General features: G+C 54.4%; 7 protein-coding genes across 7 annotated transcripts; 2 read left to right on the top strand and 5 right to left on the bottom strand.

Annotated features, from left to right (window-relative positions):
• Nucleotides 1–308: 308 nt before the first annotated feature.
• On the bottom strand, nt 309–2,125 carry GIQ15_04312 (endochitinase; the record flags this gene model as incomplete). The annotated part of the gene is made up of 6 exons (XM_033551729.1): nt 309–1,000; nt 1,081–1,141; nt 1,189–1,227; nt 1,281–1,638; nt 1,691–1,791; nt 1,856–2,125. 6 exons carry the CDS (start codon nt 2,123–2,125, stop codon nt 309–311), a joined length of 1,521 nt encoding a protein of 506 aa, XP_033405459.1.
• A 478-nt stretch (nt 2,126–2,603) lies between these two features.
• On the bottom strand, nt 2,604–5,261 carry GIQ15_04311 (uncharacterized protein; the record flags this gene model as incomplete). Its single annotated transcript, XM_033551728.1, has 4 exons — nt 2,604–4,864; nt 4,925–5,045; nt 5,112–5,159; nt 5,217–5,261. The coding sequence occupies 4 exons, from the start codon at nt 5,259–5,261 to the stop codon at nt 2,604–2,606; spliced, it is 2,475 nt and encodes an 824-aa protein (XP_033405458.1).
• Nucleotides 5,262–5,969: 708 nt separating this feature from the next.
• On the top strand, nt 5,970–6,591 carry GIQ15_04310 (uncharacterized protein; the record flags this gene model as incomplete). Its single annotated transcript, XM_033551727.1, has 2 exons — nt 5,970–6,074; nt 6,148–6,591. The coding sequence occupies 2 exons, from the start codon at nt 5,970–5,972 to the stop codon at nt 6,589–6,591; spliced, it is 549 nt and encodes a 182-aa protein (XP_033405457.1).
• A 420-nt stretch (nt 6,592–7,011) lies between these two features.
• Nucleotides 7,012–10,318, bottom strand: GIQ15_04309 (uncharacterized protein; the record flags this gene model as incomplete). Its single annotated transcript, XM_033551726.1, has 6 exons — nt 7,012–7,996; nt 8,057–8,083; nt 8,137–8,185; nt 8,244–8,603; nt 8,676–9,224; nt 9,334–10,318. The coding sequence occupies 6 exons, from the start codon at nt 10,316–10,318 to the stop codon at nt 7,012–7,014; spliced, it is 2,955 nt and encodes a 984-aa protein (XP_033405456.1).
• Nucleotides 10,319–10,775: 457 nt separating this feature from the next.
• On the bottom strand, nt 10,776–11,210 carry GIQ15_04308 (uncharacterized protein; the record flags this gene model as incomplete). The annotated part of the gene is made up of 2 exons (XM_033551725.1): nt 10,776–11,135; nt 11,184–11,210. 2 exons carry the CDS (start codon nt 11,208–11,210, stop codon nt 10,776–10,778), a joined length of 387 nt encoding a protein of 128 aa, XP_033405455.1.
• A 1,484-nt stretch (nt 11,211–12,694) lies between these two features.
• Nucleotides 12,695–13,755, top strand: GIQ15_04307 (uncharacterized protein; the record flags this gene model as incomplete). The annotated part of the gene is made up of 3 exons (XM_033551724.1): nt 12,695–13,102; nt 13,160–13,630; nt 13,687–13,755. The coding sequence occupies 3 exons, from the start codon at nt 12,695–12,697 to the stop codon at nt 13,753–13,755; spliced, it is 948 nt and encodes a 315-aa protein (XP_033405454.1).
• A 2,252-nt stretch (nt 13,756–16,007) lies between these two features.
• GIQ15_04306 (uncharacterized protein) lies at nt 16,008–16,507 on the bottom strand (the record flags this gene model as incomplete). Its single annotated transcript, XM_033551723.1, has 3 exons — nt 16,008–16,027; nt 16,090–16,148; nt 16,212–16,507. 3 exons carry the CDS (start codon nt 16,505–16,507, stop codon nt 16,008–16,010), a joined length of 375 nt encoding a protein of 124 aa, XP_033405453.1.
• Nucleotides 16,508–23,392: the final 6,885 nt, after the last annotated feature.

Raw genomic sequence — 23,392 nt, 5'->3', positions numbered from 1 at the left:
CAACGGCTGGGGGACAGCTGACGTGGTCAACAAGTTAGTTAGCGCCGGCCTGGAAACGCTTGCTGGGCCGGAGAGCTGTCACGTAGTGGGTGAGCAGGTATGGGAGGTGGCTGCCAGCTCTCTCTTGCATCACATAAGAATTCCGCGAGGAATGGCGTGGATTGAGCTTCTACCGCTAGCAGCTAGTTATCTACGTATGTATGAAACACTCGAGGTGGATCAAGGGGCCGACCGGGAAAATAATTATATATCCGCACCGACACCCGCGCGATTCAAAGGCCACACCGCGCCAGGTGCCGCCTGCATCCTCACCCGTTGGGAAACCCGGCATTCAGGTTCGCGTACCGACTCTCGGGGAATTCCAGCACGTTGTTAACGTTCTCGAGCCCCTTAGATTGTCTTGACAGGACGTATTCTACATATGTTGCGATTAGGCTCCCGTCGGCCGCCGTGCCGTTACGCCCGCCCCTATCACCGCTCGCCTCCCACCACATCGCGCCGCCGAGCCCCGCGTCCACGATGTACCGGGCCTTCTCCGCCACCATCGGCGCCGTGTCGTAGGAAACCATCAGACGCCGGCCGGCGTCGTAGCTCCAGGACGCGCCCGCCCCTCCGCTGGACGCTGATTCCATGTACTCTCTGGCCCCCGGTCGCGGGAGGACCTTGTAGTCCCAAACCCCCTTCTCCCAGCTGTATCCGTCGCCGCTGCCGCGGAACCGGGAGCCCGGTCCGTCCGTGTTGGCGAATGCCCTGCCGTACAGCGGCATACCGAGGACTATCTTGGACGGCGGAACCCCGCCCTGGCGGATGTAGTAGTCTACCGCGGCGGACGACGAGAACGGCGTCGACCCTGGCCTGCCCGCCGAGCGTTTCAGGTTAGCCTGGTGGCCAGCCACCGCCGATCCGGGCCAGTTCCCCGCGTAGTCGTACGCCATCAGGTTAAAAAAGTCGAGGAGCGGAGCCATCTCCGACAGCAGAAGCTTCTTGAAGTTCTCCGGGCCTAGACGGTTGGAGCGTAGGGCCGATGGTATTAGCCTACCGCAATCCTGTGGCTTTGGGGTTTTCCACTACTTATCTTACCGGCGGGAACTGCTGCCGTAAGAAGGAATCGACGACCACGGGATCCGGCGCCGTCGAGGGCCTGCATCCGGTCAGAAATCACCGTCTTTCGTTATCTAGGAACCTTACCTTCCTAACTGCGCCGAGCAGCCGCACAAGGTCCCTGGCCTGGTTGTCGTCTGACGTTTGCTTTCAGCATCCGAGGCACAATCAACACATACGGTGGGGACACCTACCCTCCGGGTATTCCCAGTCGATGTCCACGCCTGGAGGGGAGAGTCAGCGCCGCATATCACGGAGGGAGGGTGGGGGGACCTGCCGTCGAAGCCGAGGTCAAGGACCAGCGCGGCCACGCTCTTTGCAAACCTGGCTCTGCCCGCGTCCGAGCTAGCTGGGCAGACGAAGTTGCGGGAGTCGGCCCATCCCCCGACGGAGAGGAGTACCTTGAGATTCCGGTTCTTCTGCTTAAGGAGGAACAGCTGCTTGACGCAGCCGTACACGTTGTTTCCGCTACTGGCATCGTCCCACGAGTCGCCCGGGAAATGCTTCTCGACGTCTGACCAGCTGTCCGTGAGGCTCCTGGGAGTATATACCGTCAGCCGTGGATGAACATGCGCTGGACAATACTTACACCTCCCCGCTCGACGGATTGACCCCCGCAAACGCGTAGAGGACGTGCGTCAGTTTATCCACAGGCAGATCCTGTGGCGAGTACTTGCGGGCGTAGATTGCCTGCGTGTGGTTAGAATAACCAGTGCTGCGCTGGGCGGTTGCGGGATGATCGGAGAGCGGATACCCAGTTGACAAAATATACGGCGGAGCGGAAACCACCAGCGGCCTCCGCGCCCTTTCGCGGGGCCGCATCGCCATGCGTACGCCGAGCGAAAGGGATGCTACGGCCGTGAGGACTGAATCTGTATTCTGGCCCTACAGGCGCTGCCTTGGGTCCGAGAGAGGATAGCGTGAGGGCCGTCAGCACAATTACGCCGAGGGCCACGATGGCACACCTGTTGGCCCAAGATGTCCGGCGTCTCGGCCAACCTCGCTTCCCCCTCCTCGAATACATTGCGTAGGTGTTGGGCCGTCGGGGGTTGAGGCGCAGATCCTGTACTAAGTATGATGACACCAGCACATGTAACTAGCTAACTAAAAAAGGTGGGCGAGGCCAACTATATGTCCCAGCCTCCCCCTCGATCCGTGAGCCAGCCGCCGCACACAGCGATGCTCCACCGATAGCATGGCGTTTAGTTTTCCTGGACTCTACTTCCAGCAGCGCGGCGGATTACATGCATGTCCGTTTCTCGAGCGAACTCTACTCGATCGCGGTAATGTACAAGGCGGAACGGCGGTTCGCCGGTAACAGAATAGCATTTGCATGCGACAGCGTGTTTGGATTCAGCGTAGTAGAAGAAGACACGGTCAAAAGCCATTGAGCTTTCGCCCCATTCTACCTATTTATCTATTTATACAAGGTGGCAATGGAGACAAGCCCGGAACAAGCAGTCCTCCCCCACGCCGCGACTCACGGCCAGCCGCGATCGTCGCTAGGCCGGTTCAGCAGCTCCATCCACCCACTCGAAAGCTCGTAGGAACATGTCGGAGTCCAGGGGCATGTCGCGGATTTCCTGGTCGCTCCAGAGTTCGATGTTGAAACGTTGCCGGGGAATCTCGGCGCGAGCAAACATTCCGTAGACCTCTTTCGGGATCGACTGCCTGAAGTTCGGCCTGGCGAACCTAACGATCTTCCCCAGCTCTGGGCATTCGCCCGCCCTAAGGTCCCGGTATTCGTTGGACATGATCCCTTTGCTGTCCGGGACTATATTCATATCCCGCGGCAGGAGGCAGAGTACGTTTACGTCGTCGAAACTGCACACCAGCCGCGACCACTCAAGGCCGCGCCGATACCAATTCGCGATCCGCTGTTTGACGTCTAGCTTGCTTGGCGGCGACGGCAGCCCCTCGTAGATAGATGTCCCGAGCCTATCAATCATCTTCCTGACTATTCCCTTCCGCTTACTTTGCCCTTCACACATCCTGGTAACTTCGTCGTGGATATACCAGCTGATCAGCCTCATGGCCACGAGCGAGTTTTCCTCATTCTTGGTGTGCCAGACGCCCGAGCTGTAGATGCCACATATATCTTCGCCGAACGGCGCTTGGCGGCCCCTCTGCCTCAGGTGGACTATGCTGCGCTTCAGCCCCACGAAGACCTCCGGCGACGCGATGTTGAAGGCAAGCTGCATCAGCCGGCGTGCACGGTTCAGGCCTAGTGCTTGGCCGTTGACCTGGACAGTGGAGAGCCGTCTCCACTCGTCAAGCAGGCTCCCGTGGGGCCACCCCACCAGGTACGCTTCCCAGCCGGCGTCCAGCAATGTGTCCTGGCCCTCCTGGCTGCCGGGCGTCAGGCACTCTAGATACTCGAAGCTGCGCTTCGAGCCGCCTATAACCCCGCGCAGGGCTTGCTTCTTGCCGCATGTCCTCAGGTCACGCACGACCTCGTCGGCAAGCTCGAAGCGGACGTTTTTTGGGGGTGGCTGAGGCACGAGCTTGCCTTCCGCGCAGCACTTCATGAACCAAAGCATGAAGACCCCACAGTCGTCGGCTCCGCTCTGCCACTGGCAGCTGGCGGCGTTAAACTGCCATGCCGGTATCGTCCAACCCTGGCGCTGCAACGACTCCGCGAGCGCGGAGGTGGCCTTCGTGCAGTGACAACAGCCGCCGCCCACCGCAGTGTGGCCGCCGTTGCCCACCGCTAGGGAGTCGTAGTGCGTGACCTGGCCGCCGGCGGGGTCGACGTGGATCAAAGACCAGTGCGCCAAGTGAAAGCAAGGGATAAGAACAGGGGCCACCGACGCCGGCTTGATGTCCGGTAGCGACTCGCCGTCCAATGAGTACCAGTCGCTATCCAGAACTCGGACGTTTTCCCTGCTGGAAAGCTTTCTGCTGAAGTAGTTTACTAGGGCGCCGCTCACCCACTCCTCTGGCCGGAGGCAATTCAGCATGGCAACGATATCACCGCTCGTGTACACTCCCCAGTCGAGCTCAAACGCCGCCTTCGAATAGAGCTCTCGAACAACGGCCAGCAGGCCCTCAACGTCATTGGTGAGGGGAAAGTTAACGTCCTGCACGGAGCCGTCTTCGCGGCCTCCATGCGAAGACACGCGGGAAGAGGCGACTGAGAACGGGCTCTCGCCACGGCTGGCGCCGACACCATCCCACACGTCATCAGCCACGGGCCCGGGGCCGTCGAGGTCGCAGAATGCGTTGATATCAAATTCGTTGATCTCGCCGGGAAACGATGGCCACTGGGGGTCGGATGGCGGCGGTGTCATGGCGATAGTTCCCGCGGCTAAGCTAAGCGCATAGTCCGCCGGGCCCTGGGGGACGAAGAGCGGGTCAATCTCGACGGGGGGGCCGCCGCCTGCGCCGAGGCTGACACCTTGCCATGGGGACGTTGTAATCGGTGACCCCGCCGTGTTTAGGTGGTCGCCCCTGCGGGCGTCCGAAGCCCTGCTATCGCCAGTCAACTCTAGCTCGCGACAGCAGTCAGCCGACAGGAACGGTGGCAGAGTGTTCGGATGGCTCCAGGGATCCTCCGCCGTGACTTCGCTGCCGCTATCGTCGCGGGCGTCTTCGCTGCCGTCATCGGCTTCGTCGCCTGATCCAGAATCGCCATCCCCCCCAGCGTTTACATCGCCATCGCCACGTTCGGCGGTTCTGGCTTCCGAAATGTCCCCAGCGTGCCCACTGGACAAGCGGCGACTGGGCTTCGGACGACGGCCGTTGGTCCACTTACTTTCCGCCGCTGTTCACCGCAGTTAACACATATCATTCCTCGCCGCAGCGGGCGTCTGGTTAAACGTACACGCCTCAAGCGCCAGGCTTTCATCTATTTCGGCAATAAGCGCTTGCGAAGACTCTGCAGCGCGCGGAGGGTTTTTACCCGGCAAAATACGGCCATACACAAGCTGCAAGATGCCCAGCTGCTATTTGGGTAAGCTGGAGTTTGGGGATATAGAGAAGAGAAGAGACGGGGAGGGGCGCAGGCATACTATGATTTCGTCGGAAAGAATAGCGTCAAGCTTTCGAATGTATATTCTCTGGCGCCATGCGGTTAGCGCTTGAAAAAGTTGATGCTCGCTCTGAATGCGTCCTACCGTTGCTCTCCAGATCTGCAACTCTGCCGTATTCCGGGCCATCATCTCAGTCCTGGCACGGTCACTTCCATTCTATGTAGGTAATAGGACGTGAGCATCCAGGGGATGGTAGGCTAATTATCTCCTAGCTCTCTCATGCAACGCTTAGTGTAGACGCCAGCTGGCTTGCAATGTTTCACGCCGCGCTCCGAACGTAGACGTGCCCGGGGTGTTACGCGATCGGCGGAGCCACCAACAACATATTCTCCGCGACCCCAGACTGTTACAAAAAATGTTGTTTGCGGCCCCCATCGCGCGGCCATCGGTTTAACTACGGGTCAGCAACATCGAAGACAAAGAAACGGAAACGGATCCCCACTGGAGCCGTCGCGACTCATACAATGGCTATCTCGCCCTGGAGCCTGGAGATCCCAACCCTCAAGCAGCACAGACAGGCACGTACAGGCTGACCAATGCCTGTCGTTGTCCCTTGCACATAGCTGCTCGGCGTCGCCACAAAAGCTCGCAAGCGCGCTTCGGTGCTGTCAAGAAGTTGTGCTGCCCCCGTCGCGGGACGTTTCCCGCCCGCCTGTCTATTCGTTCATCTGGCCTGGGCGGATGCATGATGAAACGAGACTCGGGGGGCTTTTTCTGGCCACCAGATATCGAGCCCGTACCGCGGGGTATAAATCCGCCATGAACACCCGGGCTAAAAGGGCGCAATCCGGACGCAGCTGAAACGGAAAATCATATGTCATGCAACGCCAACACGCAATGGAAGAGACGCGCTCCCCCATCACCCCTGAGCCGATGCGACCTCCACCCTTACAGCCGCCGATGCGGCCAGCCAACCCTTCGGGCGGCTATCTACCTAAATCGGTAAGCGTCCGTCCCTTCTAAACGCTTGCCCGTCCGCTGTGTCGGAGACTTGGCGGCTAACCCCCGAATCAAGGAAAATCAGCTCAGGCATGGCTGGGTCGAGCAGCAGCGCAGGCTCAACCAAACCACATATGAACTCCACAGAGCCCGGATGGACAATAATAACCTGCGATCGGACCTCTCTGACCAAATTCAACTTTGCCGGGCTATGGGAGGCGAGAACCAGCAGCTTCGTATAAGGCTACAGAAAGCGGACGCCGAGCTGGAAGAACTTCGCAGGGAGAGCCACAAGTTTTGGATAGAGATCTCTCGCCTGCGCCAGGACCGGAAAACAAGCCAGGCGGGTTGGCAGGACCACCGCGCGGCTGTGAGCTGCCCCGCAGGTGGAGATGTCGGGGTGTCACTAACGAGCCTAGCTAGCACGTTGAAGGAGCTGGAGCGGAGGGCAGAGTACATAAACTCGGCTCTGGAGGTGGCCTTGAAGGGTTCTGGCAAGGAAGAAGGTCACTCAAGATGAGGTTGACAAGTAGACAAAGATCCTCTTTTTTTTAGTGTTGTATTAAAGGTCACATGATCAAACTCTGCAGCTTAACTCTAACTTAACTACTCCGTAGTCTTCGCGGTTTTGACGCTCAAAAAAAACGGGTCAGCTTTAACTTAACCAACCTCATGGTTCGTCAAAGCTACGCCGTGCCGCGGAGATAGCTCAAGGTAGCCAGTCACAAAACATGAAATGTACGGCTGCCGTCGAGCCTCTTAGATCGGCAAAACCCCATTCGTTCTTTTTGTGGCATAAATCTTCCTGCTAGTTGGCGCAACTAATAGCTATACAAGCGTGTTTTGACGTCTTTGTTCCGAACTTTAGCTTTCAAGGCTCTCCAGACTCTCCAGACACCCTCTAATCTGTACGGAGTACGGAGTACTTCCTCGACGAACCTCAGTCTGAGAACCGCACTCTCTTGCCGGTACCTGGCCGTGACAGCGACAACGCGCGCTTCCCCGAAATCTTCAGCTGGCAAGCTTCGCAGTCCGTCGCCGTCCGCGAATGGTGGCCCGTCGCCCCAAAAGCGCTGCCGATCTCCTGCCTTTCGCGGTACCAGCTGGCGGACCGCGGAGGGCCGAGCCTTACAAACTGCTCTTCGGGTGCCCCCGCCACCCCCAGCGCCGGCCTCAGAGGCTCGCCCAGGTCTCTTACCGTGAAGCGGACCGGCAGGCAGTATCTCCGACAGAGGCAGCACGCTGCATTTTCCGATGTCGGGAACCCGACCCTCTCGCCCCCAATGATCAACTCCACGCTCGGCCCGTACAGCCTGGTGATGGCGTCCACCCCGACGCGGACGTTGTCTAGGCGGCACCTTACCACCGCTACACAGCGGAAATACGTGTCCTCCCTCCGCGGGGGCTCAGAGAGCCTGAGGTAGAAGGAAGCCGCTAGCAGCGCCTTGAGCGCCTTCAGGCCCACCATGCCGAGCTCCTGCTCATCAGCCAGCTTCATCAGGCCGTCCACGCTCTCGACCGAATCCAAAGGCGGCACCTCCCCGGGTATCAAGGTATCCAGCCTGAAGCAGTATTCCCGCGTCTCCCTGTCTAGCTGACTCATTAGCTCTAACCACGCGGCCCCGCCGTCCATGGAGGACATGAGACGGCGAAACAGGCGGAAGGGAAACTTATCCTTCGCCCGTCTTGCGGGCGATCCGTCGCTGGTGTCCTCTGCACCTTGGCCATCCTGCGAGGGTGGAGCCGCGCCGCCAGTCGAGGCGGACACGCCAACTCCGGTCCCAATCGACAGAAGGACCCCAAGCTCCGGCTCCCATGGCCACATTCGCGGCGTCTCGCTCCGGCAGAGGGCCGCCGGGTTGGGACACTTAAGTGCCCCGTCCTGGCAGTCGCCAACCCCCGGGAGATTGATGGGTGGGAAGAATCTACGCATCACCCTGTTTAGCCGCATATCCCGAGAAGGGCGGGGTGGAGCTGATACTTACCCTGGTGCCGCGCTGGTCGCGCGTGCGCTGGCGGAAGCTGGTTAGCCGGGGAAAATATCTTCCGCTCAGGCGTAACTTACCACTGCCACAGTAGTGGCGCGGGTCTTGAGGGATCGAGATGCAGGTACCCTGCGCAGGTCTCACGTAAGCCACCACTCAGCCAAGTGTCGCCCTCCTTCCCCCTTACCGTTGTCAGCCTGCGCGTGCTCTCCCGCCTTACGGTTGGAGAGTACCACCAGCTGGTCCGATGTCGTCAGGGCCGTCACCAGCAGTCTTATGCTGGAAAACGCCGTTCTGCCGAAGATAGATCTCTCCTCGTAATGGCGCTGGAGGACGCTATCCAACACCGCGGGTCCGTACACCCCGTCCTTGACCCAGCACCCCACCACGCGCGAAGGCAGAGAGACGAGCCACCACCTGGATTTGGGCGACTTCTCGAATACCTGTTTGAGGAGGCCGATCGAATTTTTCGTGCACTCTGTGACCGGAAGCCCCAAGACGATGAGGTCAATGCCGTTGATGCCGCCTGCCGGCAATCGTGAGAAGGCTGCAGATTCCACAAGTATGGGGAGAGCTTACCCGCCCGGGAAGAGCGGGAAGGAAGAGGGGTACCGTTTACCTATACTGCTGCCGGAGACTACATCGACGAGCCACTGGATCGGCAGTCCTCCCCCCAGGGCCTCCTCGAGCTGCATCAACTTCCTGAGCTGAAGAACGCCTCGCACGCCGCCTCCGTCCAGGGCGAGGCCTCTGATCGTGGCCGTCCTGGGAACAAGGTCGACCCGAAGCCTTTCCGGGGCCTTACATATGAGGCAGGAGCCGAGCTCGTATTGCAGCTCTTTACGCTTGACCGGCTCGCCGAACGCCTCTACGCACACGTCACAGACCGAGTGGCAGGGCGTGGAATGATGCGGGAACCGAGACAGGCAGCAGAGGCAGACCGCCTCGGTTCGTATATCCGACAGCCATCGGCGATGACGACTCAGGTTCCGGAGATGGATCTTTCGGGCTGGGCCGCCTCCGGCCGCGAGCTGTCCGAAGAAACCGACGAAACAAGCTTCGATCTGGCGGCAACGATCGTCGGCGCCCAGGCTGTGGTGGACTTCGCGTAGCGCCTTCGTGCACGGTCCTCGATACAGCGTCCGGAAAGCCGTCTGCGGCTCGAACCCTAGTTCTGTCGTCAGCGCAGGCCTGTGTCTGGGGAGGTCAGCGGGACGGGATGTCTGCGAGGATATGAGTAGGCAACAGGGGCGTGAGCCATGGGGTTTCGGGCATACAGTGCGCCCTGGACGGATACGCGTCCATCAGCATGCTGGAGGCGATTAGACTGCCCTGGATGGCAGTGTCGCTCTCGGCTCCCAACGACAGGAATGTCGTCAGGTGCCTGGGGTAACGGCCGTCGGTCTCCCTTCCTTTCTGGGAGGCATCGATGAAGTCGAACCCGAGGTAGCGACTACGGCACCTTTGGTCCATCGCCTCCTCGAAGAGGGCACCGAAGTGGATAGCAGAGAAGAGGGAGCGGTGTTCCCGGCGGTGGCGCCGGGCCAGATCCAGACGCTTCAGCATCTCGTCCCTCAACCCCTGATAGGGTTCGACCGTGGAAGCCCCCGCCGGCGGAAGGTAGACTATGTCCACGGACATGAACGTGTCCGCGACTCCGGCATGCTGCGCCAGGTCGGCGAGGAACTGGCCCTCCTCCAGCATGTCATGCGTGACGCTTGCTCCGTCGGAGACGGCGACCACGATAACTCCAGGCCTAGGGGTCAGACTGGACGCCGATCCGAAAGTTGCCCAGGCGGTCAGCAGGGTCTTGACCCCGTCCATGCCGCCAACGTCTTCGGCGAAGAGGAATACCACGTCCGTAAAGAGGAAGGCCAGGCGGGTGAGGAAGATGTCCTGGACGTCCGTGTCCCTGGCCGTCGCCCACGGTATCGGGCGGAGGGCCGGGCTTGAATTCTCGGCGCCCAGGTGGCATACGTGAGGGTCGCAGTCGGCGAACAGCACCGGATAGCTGGAGGACTCCGTCCTGCTGTCGACCCGGAGGTTGGTGTGTGGGCCCTGTGCGGAGATATACTGTTGGAAGATCTGCCTCAGCGCCCTGTCCTTGGCCCCACGGCCCATGAACATCGCCAGGCTTGGGAACTTGATGTGAGGGCTGTCCAGGCGTTCAAATATGCTCCGGAGACGCCCATCGTACCGGAGACGGGGGTGGTTGCCGCTCCGAACCAGTTTAAACCACGCACAGTCCTCCGAGGAACGCATCGTTGCAAGGGGCTGAGAAGTGAAGCACGTTAGATAGTTTGCGTATCCTGCCCGGCTGGCAGAGGCCATATATACTCCGGTATCAGCTCCCGGCTCGATGTTCTCTCCGGGGAAAAGGCATCAGGGTTACTGTGGCCGTGACTCGCATAAAATTGCAGGTCCGGTATTCTGTGGTGTCCTTCCGGGAGTGGCATGCGGACTTTGGACCGGGAGTCTTGAAGTCAGATATATACGAAAAGTGACCCTTGAAGGCCATGAAGGCGCGTTATCGCTGCCTGCTATAACCCTAACTTCGAGCATCATACAGCGCGAGGATTAGTCTACATGTGATAGTTCTTGCGAGTCAAGGCCAGCCAGGTAATTTCAGTGCAAATATATTCTCCTCCGCCTCCTCCTCCCGCCGCGTCTTTTCGTGGCCTGAGTTGACTGTTCTACATAGCAGTTACCAACGTTTGGTTTAATCAAAGTACTCGTCGTCTTCCGTGTCGTCGCTCGTGCTCCCCTCCGGTTGCTCATCGTAGTTCCGACTACCGTCAACCATCAGAGCGACCCTTTCCTCCGCCATCTGCTCCAGTGCCACCACCTTCTGCGCTAGTGTTACTACCTCCCGCTCCAGTGCCACCATCCTCTCCTCCTGTGCTTGGCGCTCCTGTGCTTGGCGCTGATCGCGTTCCTCGCTCACTCGATCCCTGAGGCCTGCCTCTTTTTCATAGACTGCTCCTCTAACTGCGTTGCCCTGCACGGCGAGTCGAAGCGCCTCGATGAGGCACTGGGCTTGTCCCTTGTAGCAGCATTCCATTTCGCAGGAAGGGCAACCCTGAGCATGTTAGTCTTCTGATTCCGACGGGCACAGCGATGTTCTTACTTTTGACGGCTCGGGCGATTTCGACATGAGGAATAAGGTGGAAAGAAGAGGTCTAAAACCAATGTTCATGAAAATCGATGTGGTATCGGCGAGTAGGATAGGCTGCCGATGGCTCAATATATAACTTCCAGCTCCTAAGATGGCCAGCCCCAAGCCTGTGTACAGATGCGATCCGGAGCCAAGAGAAACAAGAATTCAGTCCCTGGAGGTTGCCCGGAAGTCAATGGACCTTGCGCGTTTACCCCTGAAGTCGTACATAGTACATACTGTACGCCGGAAATGTCAAATCCGACGGTCCGGTCAGTCACCCCAGGCCTTGGCACCCTTGAGGGCCGCACCTTGAAGGGGCGTCAGAACGGAGAACCCCGCCGGTCGTCCCTAGCCCTAGGCCTCTGAAAGAATTCCTGAGTTGGTGGAGCCGCGACGTGGACTAGACAGAGCACCTTTCTCCGTTGTTGAAGAGGCGCCCGAAACCCCTGTACAACGCACCGAGGGTTACACCGTACCTGGCGTCGCTGATTGTGTTATGTCAGATGCTGTGTGTTGTGGTACGACTCGCCAATGGCCCAACATGTCACCCGTCGGGGCATAGATGTGCCAACCTCATCGGCCATGTAAACAAACAACGCCCTCGACGAAGATACCTTATCCTTTCCATGCGGGACGCGCCTCCCCAAATTCCTGCTATACAGTCGCACCTGAAATCCCCTGCGATGTTTTCGTATAGACTGTTCTTTCCAAACTAAAACCAAGTCATTGAGCTGCCTAGCAACGATATCCGTATACCCGGGAGGCCATACACATCCGCCGGTGGGGGTGGTATGGTAAGTTGATCATTGCCCCGGTTGGTCGGTGCATATCTGCGAATGCCTCCGAGCCGACATTCAGTCTACAAACCCGGTCCACCTCCCGCTTTCATGGAGCGGATAACTGCAGCGTTATGTACGGATAGAATTGTGTGACTCGGCTGGATAACCTCTCTTCTCTTTGTTCTTTCCCTGCAGCCAACGGCCCTTTCTATCTACTCTCGACCCCTGCGTAACTGCGCGGATGGCTGCAGGCGACAGACCTCCCTCACCGTAGATTGGCCAGGTCCGTTTGCTTGATACCATCTGCGTGCTCGCCTTCATATATCGTCTTATAGCCATTCTGCACCCGGTTAGTTACGTGTCTTTCGCAAAGAGCTCGGCTCTCGCCCAACAGCGAGCACCTCGTTTAGTTGCTTGGATTTGCAGAAATTACAAGAAGGCGCCAGTTCGCAAAGTGATAAAGCGCCCCAGGGTCTCTGGCATATGCCTTGCGGAGGGGTCCTCAAGTGTCAGCGCTGTAGACGCGATCACAAGAAGGTGAGGGTTTCATAGCACATATCAACTCGTGGAAGGGTCAGCGCTGACGGGCCCCAGTGCACGCCCAGGAGCAGAGAGTGGCCCGGGAGAAGGTGTGACCGTTGTGAGACTTACGACCACAAGTGCTCTGAAAACTCGACAGCGTGGAGCTGGTGTGAAGTTGACATGGACCCCCGACAGCCCACAGGCGATCCAGCGGGTATATTTCGCTTCTCAGGCCAGGGCCAGGGCCTCCCGCCACATCCGGAGCCAGGGCCTACCCCGACCACAGGCATTCCTTCCTCGGGATTATTTGACTACCTTAGGAATGTCGACTGGTCCAACGTAACATGCTGCCCCCGGCCTTCGTTTGCCTCTAGCCCCTGTGCAGTGTTTCAAATCCCCGTATTTCCTTCGGACTCTCCCCTCGGACAGCGGCTGACGTTCCTCGAGGCTTTCACTCAGAGCCAGGGTTTTATACAGGGCCCTTCATCGGCCTTTCCAGCTACCGATCTTCTGGATCTCTCGATAAACCTCCTGGCCCGCCGAGTGCTGAGTGACCCTCGCATCGCACAGACATTCACATTCGAGAAGGTCATCGATATTTATGCGCCGTATGTCCGCTACTGATATTACTGGAACGTGTTCAAGAACTTGCTCCAGACGGACGAGGTGCTGCTTATCAACCCCTCATATTCTTTCGATGCGGGCGACTCCGGCGTCACGTTCGAGAGCGCCCTGCGGGTTTGGTTGTGCCCCGTAGTCGGTCTAGACCAGATTTGCCAAAGGCTCTCGGGCCTCACCCGGATGATACTCGACCTGGCGCGAACGGAAGCGCGGTCGGAGGAGCGGAAGTTCCTCGCAGCCGCGATAAGCCTCCGTGTCAGGCAGGTTCTCGGCGCTCCGCTGGCTCCGGGCACGCCTGACGACGATACCCAGGCATTCCCGTCCAGTGCCAGACCCTTGTTTTCTATGATGCTGGCCGACGGTGAAAAGACACCCCGGGCGCGCTCGTCCGTCGCCCGCGATGTGCCTGACAATAGACTTTGCCCGACGCGGGTCGAACATGGCAAAGGAAGCTTAGACGGCGAGAAAGACCTTCGCCCCCTCTGGGCTCGGCGGGTGAGGCACGGCCGTTTTCTACTAGGTTCAAGAAAGACTGCTAATCGCCGCTGCAGATGCTTTCTCCAATCACTATTTCCACCGGCATCGTAAACGACGAAGAACCCGGAGCTATCCTAGCTTAACAGACTCACATACAGAACATCTCGATAGGAAGACGGAAATCAGCTGGGCCACCATACCTCCGCTTTATCTGGGACGCCTGGGGAGCCATATCATCTTAGTACATGTAAACGAGATGGGTATAGCCACCATAACTCTAAGCCAAAACGAACATTTCCGCTATATATTCTGTTGGGCGGCCTGTGTAAGATAGATAGATCAAGCCCGCCAGGCCACGATCAGGCGGGCCTGGGCTTTGAACTCCGGTTTATTACCGGCGGAGTATAACGCTCGTCCACAGAGATGTCCTTCCCCGCACCTAAGCCCGGCCCAGCTCCTCTGGTCGACGTGTCCGGGAGCTCGACAGGGGGGGTACTTGTAGCGCCGTTTATCCCGGCGGCTGTCGTACACATACTGTGAAAGTGATGGTGGTGATCTACGCGAATCGTGACGGGCTGACCGGGCGCCACCGGGCAACACCTCGAGCATATATTGTTGCGATATTTGGGCAGCGATTTCGGGTCTGTAGCCAGCTGCTTGCGGTATCGAGGGGACCTGTTCCTCTTGCACAGGCTACATCTGGGACATCTCGCCGACGGAGCCAGTGGCTGGTATGGCGCATCGCGATACATAAGCGCCCAGTGTCGCGGGGTATATCTTTACTCGTCAGCGTCATTCATATCACGCTGCTGAAGACTAACCTTTTCAACAAGCTAGAGAAGAAATCTGTCAGGCGCATAGTCGAGATGTCAGGGCCTTTCCCTGCCTTGAGCGGAGGTGCTACGGGTATGGGAGCCAGTGCTTAAATAGCCGCCCAGACGGACCCATACTCGGAATATCAGAGCCCTTTGCTTTTCCCAACTGCGTTCCCCCCTCCCCAGGCGACGTGGGCCACGGTGGTCGTTGTGGATGGTGCTACCACACGATTCCTGCTGACTCGGATTTCTTCGATTATTGAAGAAGATACGGAGCAGCTATTGTGCTAGCCGAATGTATACTGCCATCAGTGCCAGTCTAGAGCTGTATACACAAGTGTACCCCATGCTAGGCACTATAGTACATCTCGGTGTGCCTCCAACCAGAACCTCCGGTACATCGAGAGAAAAAAAGGCGGCCGCGGCCATGGTTACCTATAGCCACTGCACTGGACGTTAGGGGGCTTTAACTAACGCCCTGGGAACGATGCCGAAGGGCTGGCTTGGCACGACCATCCAGTTTAAGGTTAACTAACAAACTCCGTTTCCCCAGAGTACAGCCTTGCGGGAATACTGTTTTGCCCGCCGAGGGGCCGCCATGTGTCCTGGGTTCGCCAGATTCCACCAATGCAAGCGCGGAAACCTCGAAATATTCTGATCGCAGGTGATCGTAAGTATGTATAGCCCCGTATAGACTTACATACTCCGTACGCCGTTGCCTAGTCATGGAAACGCGCTGCATGCCGCACGGTGGAGCGGGCCGGCGTGGCAGCACATGGCGAGTTAAAGTTCCCCTGGGTCGTTGCTCAGCATACTTCTAATATTGTTTTCGCCAGCCATCAAGCCCTGTTGCATAGTGCACGCCGGCCCGTCTTCCAGGAACAACCCCTCCCCGTCGCCCGGTTCAACCTCGCAAATATGGAACATACCAGCCAAAGTACTCTCGGGAATCCGCCCTCGCGTCCCCTCCAAGGGGCCGGCGGAACCGTCGCCGGAGATTCTGGGCTCGAGTTTAAGACGGCCAGAGAAATGTAGTCTCCCCAGATGCCTTGGCAGCGAACTCGCTAATCCGTGAAATCTGAAGCTGGGAAAAACACACGTCGAGATACGAGATTGTGGACTTCTTCGATGGAGCCCAAGAGGACCGCAGGCTTGATGAGTACTGTAACATGTTTGTTTGAAAATGATGAGATTGTTGGTATTGCAAACATAAATACATAGCAATTCTAAGCACAGCCTAAACCCGCCGCCTCTTGCGCCTGTGTCCCGGAGATAGCTCCCTACGCCGCTTTGAGGCGCGGACGGGCAACCGGGGTTGATTGTAGGAGTCCTCGATCTCAAGGTTTGACTTTTTCTTTAGATATAAATCCAACGGCGTAATATCCCCTCCGATAACTAAACCTCTCTCCGAGCCTCACAACTGGATGATTGATAACCCCCGAAATTCTCAGGATACATGGAAAGTGGGTAATATGCTAAAGGACAAGAACGAATTGACGGGAGAGCACGGTTTTCATGATCCGAATTCGACCCAAGCATGCCTCCATCCCTTCCTGATTCCAGGTCGGCATTAAAGCCAATTAGCAGAGAGGGATAGTTCCTGTGACAATTTAGCTGAGCTCTAAGGCGTTCTATCCGGTAAAGAATTGGGTGTAGACTAACCGGACCAGCTCACGTAGTAATCAGAAACATAGCAATTATCGCTCGTTTTAACCCAGAACCTATGATGTTTAGTTAGCTAAGAGAATACTTGACAGTGATTGAGAAAGATATCGTCTACTTACGGATTACCGCTCACGGTTGTCGTGTCTTTCGCAGTAAGGCATCGCAAGGTAACACGGGCTCCCTTGGAATACTGTCTGACGGCTGTGCAGGAGGTACGAGGGCATGTTCGACATAGGAGCGCAGAGGCAGTGATGATCCCAGTAAGAGACCTTTTCTCAATAGTGCCAGGCTGCGTAGTAGGAGCCTCATCTCCACGAGTGACAACATACTTCCCGGGAGCGTCATCCGCTGGAGCTGGAGCAGAAAGTGCCATAAAAGGCAAAAGGGCTGCAACGGCGAAAGCAGTGAACTTCATATTGAGAAGAATCGTGGATTTGATTGCAATTAAAGCAATAGGAGTTTAAATTGTGGTCCTGAAGATGGTTGACTGTCGAGTTTGATGGTTAACTGTCGAGGTTGATGGGCGAGAGCGCTGGCTTTATACCTCCCATCTGTCCATACTATGGAGTCAAGAGGAGGAACCTGCTTGGATATCTGAGCTGAATTCCAAGAATAGTAGTGCTTGTAAGCAGAGGCCCTGGCTGTAAGCAGAGCCCTTGGCTTGTTGAATTGATCCGAGTTTGCTCATGAATTAAGTTTTGCTTTTGGCAAACTTGGCTATCAAATGACCAGAGAAAGGCGAGAGAACATCAGCTCGCTTCAAAATGCAACCCACATGGTATCGCTGCTCTGTAAGTAATATCAGCTTGATGCGGCGAAATGAGGCGGATGTAATTTTGTCTTCTTGTCTACTCCACAGTCAGAATGTCCGCGGGCAAGGTCTCCGAGCCTCGTGTCAGCGCTCAGCAGCTTTCACCAACGGCCCGTACTTGCCTATACATATTAGAAAACATGGGTTGTCCCATCTCCAGTCGCAACGTTAAGGCAGTCCATGGGCGAAGAGTTGAATATCAGACTCTTGGTATAGAGAACTAACTTCGTCAGTTTCGCGCCTCATCCTTGGCTCCGCGTCCCGGATAGGCGGATCGACTGTTCCCGTTCCCTCGTGGACCGCCATGTAACCGCAACTCACATGAGTCAAGTCTCCTTACCTTAACTAACTAGTTAACTGGAGAGAACCAGCACGTTAATTTTAGCTGGATTGAAGTCGATTTTACCTAACCAGACGAGCCTCACAGTGCTAGAGGCAACACAGTAGAGTTCCAGCTAACCCAAGAAGATACTAACGCAGTCATCAGAAGCATGAAGGTGATATCCGGAGTATATTTTTATTATATACAAGGATTCGTTGGGCAGCCACCAGAAGTAAATAGTTACCTAGGTACCTCTCTATCAAGTAGCTAGATCGTTAGCTTATAGGACTTACTATTTCTGTCTTTCGCGCAGAGTCCGCCATTGCTCTAGATTAACAGAATCCCTTGCCTACATCGCTAGCCGTAAGAATGGGGCGCTTCGCTCGACAAGTTTTCTCGCACCAGTGGGAGCGGGGGAGAGTAATTCTCTCGATAAATATCGCCCCAAATACGAGAAGGTCAGACCAGGCGCAGCATCTGATACTTTGGGGCTTGTAGATTGATTAAATCAAGGACTCCGCGGAGGCGACGGAATGTTCTAGATAGCTGATGCGTTGGTAATGCTCCGATACGATCCTGGTTCTAGCTTGGTTCCAACGGCCTAGTCAGTCAAGATGTAACGAATATGTCCCGGGTGTATCTATTGACTCCAAAGCCTCATTGTTCCCAACGAAAGCATTATCTTGTGATTCACTCGCGGCAGTTAATGGTACGCTGCGCCAGTCGCTCCAACTAGAAACTTATGAGTTCCTTAAGGTTGATGTTCTCGAGACACAATCTATAAATGAAATCTTTAGGGATTTAAAACTTGGTAGAACCGAATACGAAGTCGACTACAAAATTAGTTAAGCTATCGAGGGCAATAAATTAAAGGCGTGTGATATGGCATACAAGCTCGTATACCTGATATTATTAGGCCATTTCAAAAATGAAGTGGAGGATAGTAATAAGGTTTACAATGCAGTACTTTTCGTTATGTCTCTGGTACTTTTAAATGGAGAACGAGGATTTTGGTACGAGCAGCATTCGAGGACGACGTAATGGTAGCTACCGTGGTGGACGCTGATAGGATGCTATTTCCCCGTTCCAAATGCATCCGGCGTACATTGTCTTGTGCTATGGTAGACCACAATGCTTGCCAATTCTACTATTCCCGGGGGAATCCTGCTTGCCGCTCTCTCGACACAATGAGCAGATTATGAACTTTGGGCACCTCTTCGGACCGTGCCGTAAACCTTGATAGTTTACCCGCAGGAGAAATCCCGTTTTATGATTACTTTTTTTTCGGCCACATTAACCTTACGCATCAAAAGACACACACACTTGCCGTTTAGGGGATTCTTGTTACCTCGCTCGTCTCTGAGTAATCATTGACTAGTAAGGAGCGGACCAGTTTGTAGCACCCTCACTTAAATGTCCAGGGTTGCCACCATCCAGTTACCCCGGTCCAAAGCAACGACATGGACCGGCTGGAGGCGGGATTGCGAAGGAAAATGTGGAAGGCACCCACGCAATGATTCCGATACGATTCCGTTGGCCAGAGCAAGCCAAGCGGCTTATTCTGTTACGTCAACGTCAAGGCTGGAGAATGGTTCTTGGCCAGTGTGAAGTTTGATAGTGTCAACGACAAAAGGGTGAAGGGTTGGATCAAATCTGAGAGCCTTATTTATATAGATATTTCCGGCTGTAGAGGCCTGAGAGATATAATAATAACGGCGTGACTTTTTCTGGGCTGAACCATTTCAACTTATTTTGAATGCGTCTCTTCATTTTATCACGTATCGTATTTGAGTTTTGACTTTGGAGTCCATCATTTTTGGATCGCTGCGTCGTTTCGGGGTTGCACCGTTTTTTGGAATTATCGCTGACTGTCCGCTTCCTGGGCAAGGCAGGTTTCCCATGCAACCAACTACGCTATAGCGAATTTATGGCTCCCTGGCTTCCTATATGTACCAACGAAATACATATAAACTCTTTTCCCGCAATTGGCAACTGAAACCTGAGTTCTTTTGAGCCATGCGAAGAACAACCCAGTTTGATTTCGGCAGCTGTGGGAATGTCCTCAATACTAACGATTTGATACCTACACATGGGATCTTTTACCAGTTCGATTAATAATTGGCAGGGAGATGATTGACCAAAATCGAATTGGAGAGTCAGATTATCCAGCCTCAGATGTAGTGGAGGCGTTGCAGCCGTGATGTATTCACTGTAAGGTAAATCCTCATGCCCAATGACTACTTTGCCAGCTGGACTTGGCTTGCGATCCATGATACTGCATGGACTTATCTCCCCACGAGAATTATTAGATTTCTCTGACGGGATCTTCGGCGGTGTCAAACGCATCTCACTCCGTGAGGGCACTAATGGATTCGCTTCTTGTAAATGAGCTGACCGAGGCCGAACTGTCGATCGTGAAGCAGGAGAAAGATCCCCTGAGGCGAAACCACTGGCTAAAAGTGTGGGATCGTGGCCTTCGCGCATGAAGTTCTCGCTCCTGAACTACTTGTGGCGTTGGTCAAAGATGATCTTCAATTAGAGGATTGATCAACGGGGTCGAGGACGATAAGGTGTGAACCAGATGTGATTATTAAATTGATTTGGACATTGGTATGCAATATACAGGCGATTCTCTAAGATGAGAAATAAAGAACGCAAAGATAGAAAATGTCATTCATAGCAACACGTGTGCATCCTGAGGATTGTACCCCTAACGTCTCAGAGTTCCCACGGCCGCTTACTCACTTTGTGCTGAGTTGTTGCTTGATGAGTTGCTTGATGAGTTGCTTGATGAGTTGCTTGATGAGTTGCTTGATGAGTCGCTTCGTCTTGCGTTGTCCCACTATAAACCCCAATGGTATGCTGCTGACGCCTCTTTATAGCGGGAAAGCTCTCGATATCCTGCCGATGCGCTTTTTCGGTGTGAAAGCCCTTATCACACTGATTATATTCGAACGCCTTCTCGCTACCTCGGAGTTCGGTGTGAAAGCTCTTATCGCAGTCGAACCACTTGCCGTGGAACCTTGTAATATGCCGGCGTAGTCCGTCTTTAGAGCAATAGCTCCGATCGCAGTGCGAGCAGTCGAACCTCTTGCTGTGGGATCTTTTGATATGCTGGCGAAGTCCGTATTTGGAGCTATAGCTCCGATTGCAGTGGTCGCATCTGGATATCTTGTTGCCGTGGACCCATCGCATATGCGATTGTAGCCCATATTCGGTAAAACTCTTATTACACTGATTGCAGCCGGATTTCTTGCCGTGGGACCTTTTGATATGACGGTGAAGCCCGTGTTCAGAGCAATAACTCCGATCGCAGTGGTCGCATCTGAATGCATTCTCTCCGTGGAACTGTTGCATATGCAATTGAAACCTATCTTCGGGAAAAATCTTATCACACTGGACGCATTTGAACATGTTGTGGGCTTGATTAATATGCTGTCGAAGGTCACATCTGACGGAAAATTTTAGAGGACATTGGTCACATTTGAACATCTTCTCTCTGTGGGCCCGAATAATATGCTGTCGAAGCCTTATTTGGGTGAAAAAATTCTTGTTACATGAGCCACATTTGAAGGTAGGAAGGATAGTACGCTCGTACGTACTCGAAGCCATATTGGTATTGAAGGCGAATAAACTTTTAGAAGGGAAAGGGGAGGCTTGGTTTAGAAGGGGCAATTAATTCTTATAATGCTTACACTACAACACCAGGCCCCAGTTCGTTCAAGGCCAAGGCGGCCCGTATGGCGGGTGCCGAGTTGTCTGCACAAGGATGGAAACATGTGCAGCTTCAAATTGATTTGAATTACACCTGCTTATAACGCCACAAACCAAATAACGTAAGGCCTAGCATGCTCGTGTTCGAGCTTCCGACTGTGATTCGGATAACGCGCGGGCTGGCCGTGAGCTGGGACAAACCTCAAAGTCAAAATTTTTGGATACAGTCTGTTGCAAAATCAGCTTAACACTCTTACACTCTTTGCTCTTTGTTGAATGCCATTCTGAAACAATGCTAGTATGCATGCGGTTAGTGTTGAATAATCCCTGCCCATGAATGGTACTGTATCCAGAAATCACATGACCGAGCTCTGTACTTTTCCCAGTTGTTATATTCTCTTCAAACTCGCTCTCGGTTGAAGCCAAGTTCTGTGCTCTGTAGATAGGATGGCTCCAAGGCTGGCACTATCAAAAATTCAGTTCATCTGTGATATGTTAAAAAGCGATGAAGCTCTATCTATATCCCAAATTGCAAATGCTGCTGAATGTAGCCGGCAGTCAGTCTACTATGTTCGCTCGAACCTGCTGCAGTTTGATAGCCCGAGGGCGCCGCCAATTCGCGCTGGACGACAGCGAACTATCACGCCTCCTATGCTCCGCGCCCTTTGCGATCACCTTCTGGAGAAACCTGGTCTATATTTGGATGAGATGGCTATCTTCCTATGGGATGAGTTCCACATATGTGTGACAAACTGCTGTATTAGCAGGGCTCTAACGTCAATTTGTTGGTCGAAAAAGGCCATACGGCAAAAGGCAAAAGAGCGTAACTATGAGCTGCGGGATGCATATGTCCATTACCTTTCGGACTTCCGTTCCTATCACCTAGTCTATGTTGACGAGTCCGGATGTGATAAGCGGATAGGATTCAGGCGGACTGGCTGGTCCCCGCTTGGGGTGACACCTGTTCAAGTGTCTAAATTTCACCGCGACCAGCGCTATCAGATACTGCCTGCATACGCTCAAGATGGCATTGTTCTCTCTCGTGTCTTTCAAGGTTCGACTGATGCTGCCGTCTTTGAAGACTTTATTGAGCAGCTTCTCGAGCATTGTGGGAGATGGCCAGAACCGAAGTCTGTGCTTGTGATGGATAACGCGTCTTTTCATCACTCTGAGCAAATCGAGCGTATGTGTTCTAGGGCAGGAGTGAAGTTGGTTTATCTGCCTCCGTATTCACCGGATCTTAACCCGATTGAAGAATTTTTTGCTGAACTGAAGGCTTTCATCAAGCGAAACTGGCAAGTATACGAGAAAGATCCTGCTCAAGGTTTTGATAACTTCCTTGAATGGTGCGTTGATGTTATAGGTACAAGAGAAAAAAGCGCGCAGGGTCATTTTCGGCACGCAGGGCTGACGGTTGACGAAATCTAATTAAGAGATATTATTGCTGCATTTCATAAAACTGTGTCATAAAGTCCCGATCTACTCTCGCCTCTTAATTACATACATACAGTATAATTTTTGCTCTAAAAAAATCAATGGGTTCTAAAAGATTTGTTACAAACGGCTGAATATTGGCCACCCGCAAATCACGTGAAGTTCTTCCCCCTCTTTCTCTGGCTAACTAGGCATCAACAGCCTCATCCACGTTAGGTCCAAGATCTGATCTCCTAAACTAAAGCCAGGTGCTTCCACTCGATGCTAAATGATAGTCTGGAGAGCTCACCTAACTCATCAATCTATAATAAATAGCCAACAAGTGGCATCCTCAAACTTGCCGTTGCACACAAAATACATTCAAAATTCTTTTGAATCCATTCTAGTGCGACTCCATCAACAATACTGAATTCCTGAAAGCTGAGTGCCAAAATGGGCATATTCACCGCCCAAGCCTCTAAAGGGAGCGAAGAAAAGCATAAAGCAGGAGAAAAATATGGTCTTTATCAGAGGCCGACTGAAGGAGAATGCTTTGTTGGCATTGAAGATATCAAGCCTTTGACTAAAGAAGACGAACAGTGGAATCGAGAGGCTGATCAACTCTGCATATCACGAAAGAGACTCTCTAACATCCTTGACGATAAAATTTTTGTTGCTCATAGTATGGGTTTTATTTCTGCAAGGATCACCGGCGAGAAGTTTCAAACTTCACATTGTCAACGTGCATATGGAGCAACAGATGAGAGACTTGGATTAGCTGAAAGGATTGAGTGTATTAGGTTCAGAGAGGCGGATGCCAGATTGACCTATAACGTTGACCTGCTTACGCTTCGGACACTTAATCGAGCTCTCTTGACCCGGGATATCGAGCAACCGAGAAATTTTCCAGAACCAGACACTCCAGACATTTTGTTCCGTGCTTTCAAAGAGAGTTGTCATGGCCGACATGATAAGAGCATAGGCTTTCGCTCTTCTAGGCAGCCCTTAACTTTGCCTGTTCAGCATGAAGGCACCCTCGT

Source organism: Arthroderma uncinatum (assembly GCF_011692745.1).
Source record: "Arthroderma uncinatum strain CBS 119779 chromosome Unknown scaffold3, whole genome shotgun sequence".
Classification (NCBI taxonomy): Eukaryota; Fungi; Ascomycota; class Eurotiomycetes; order Onygenales; family Arthrodermataceae; genus Arthroderma; species Arthroderma uncinatum.
Note: the sequence above shows the minus strand (reverse complement) of the source record. Positions and strands in the feature narration are given on the sequence as shown.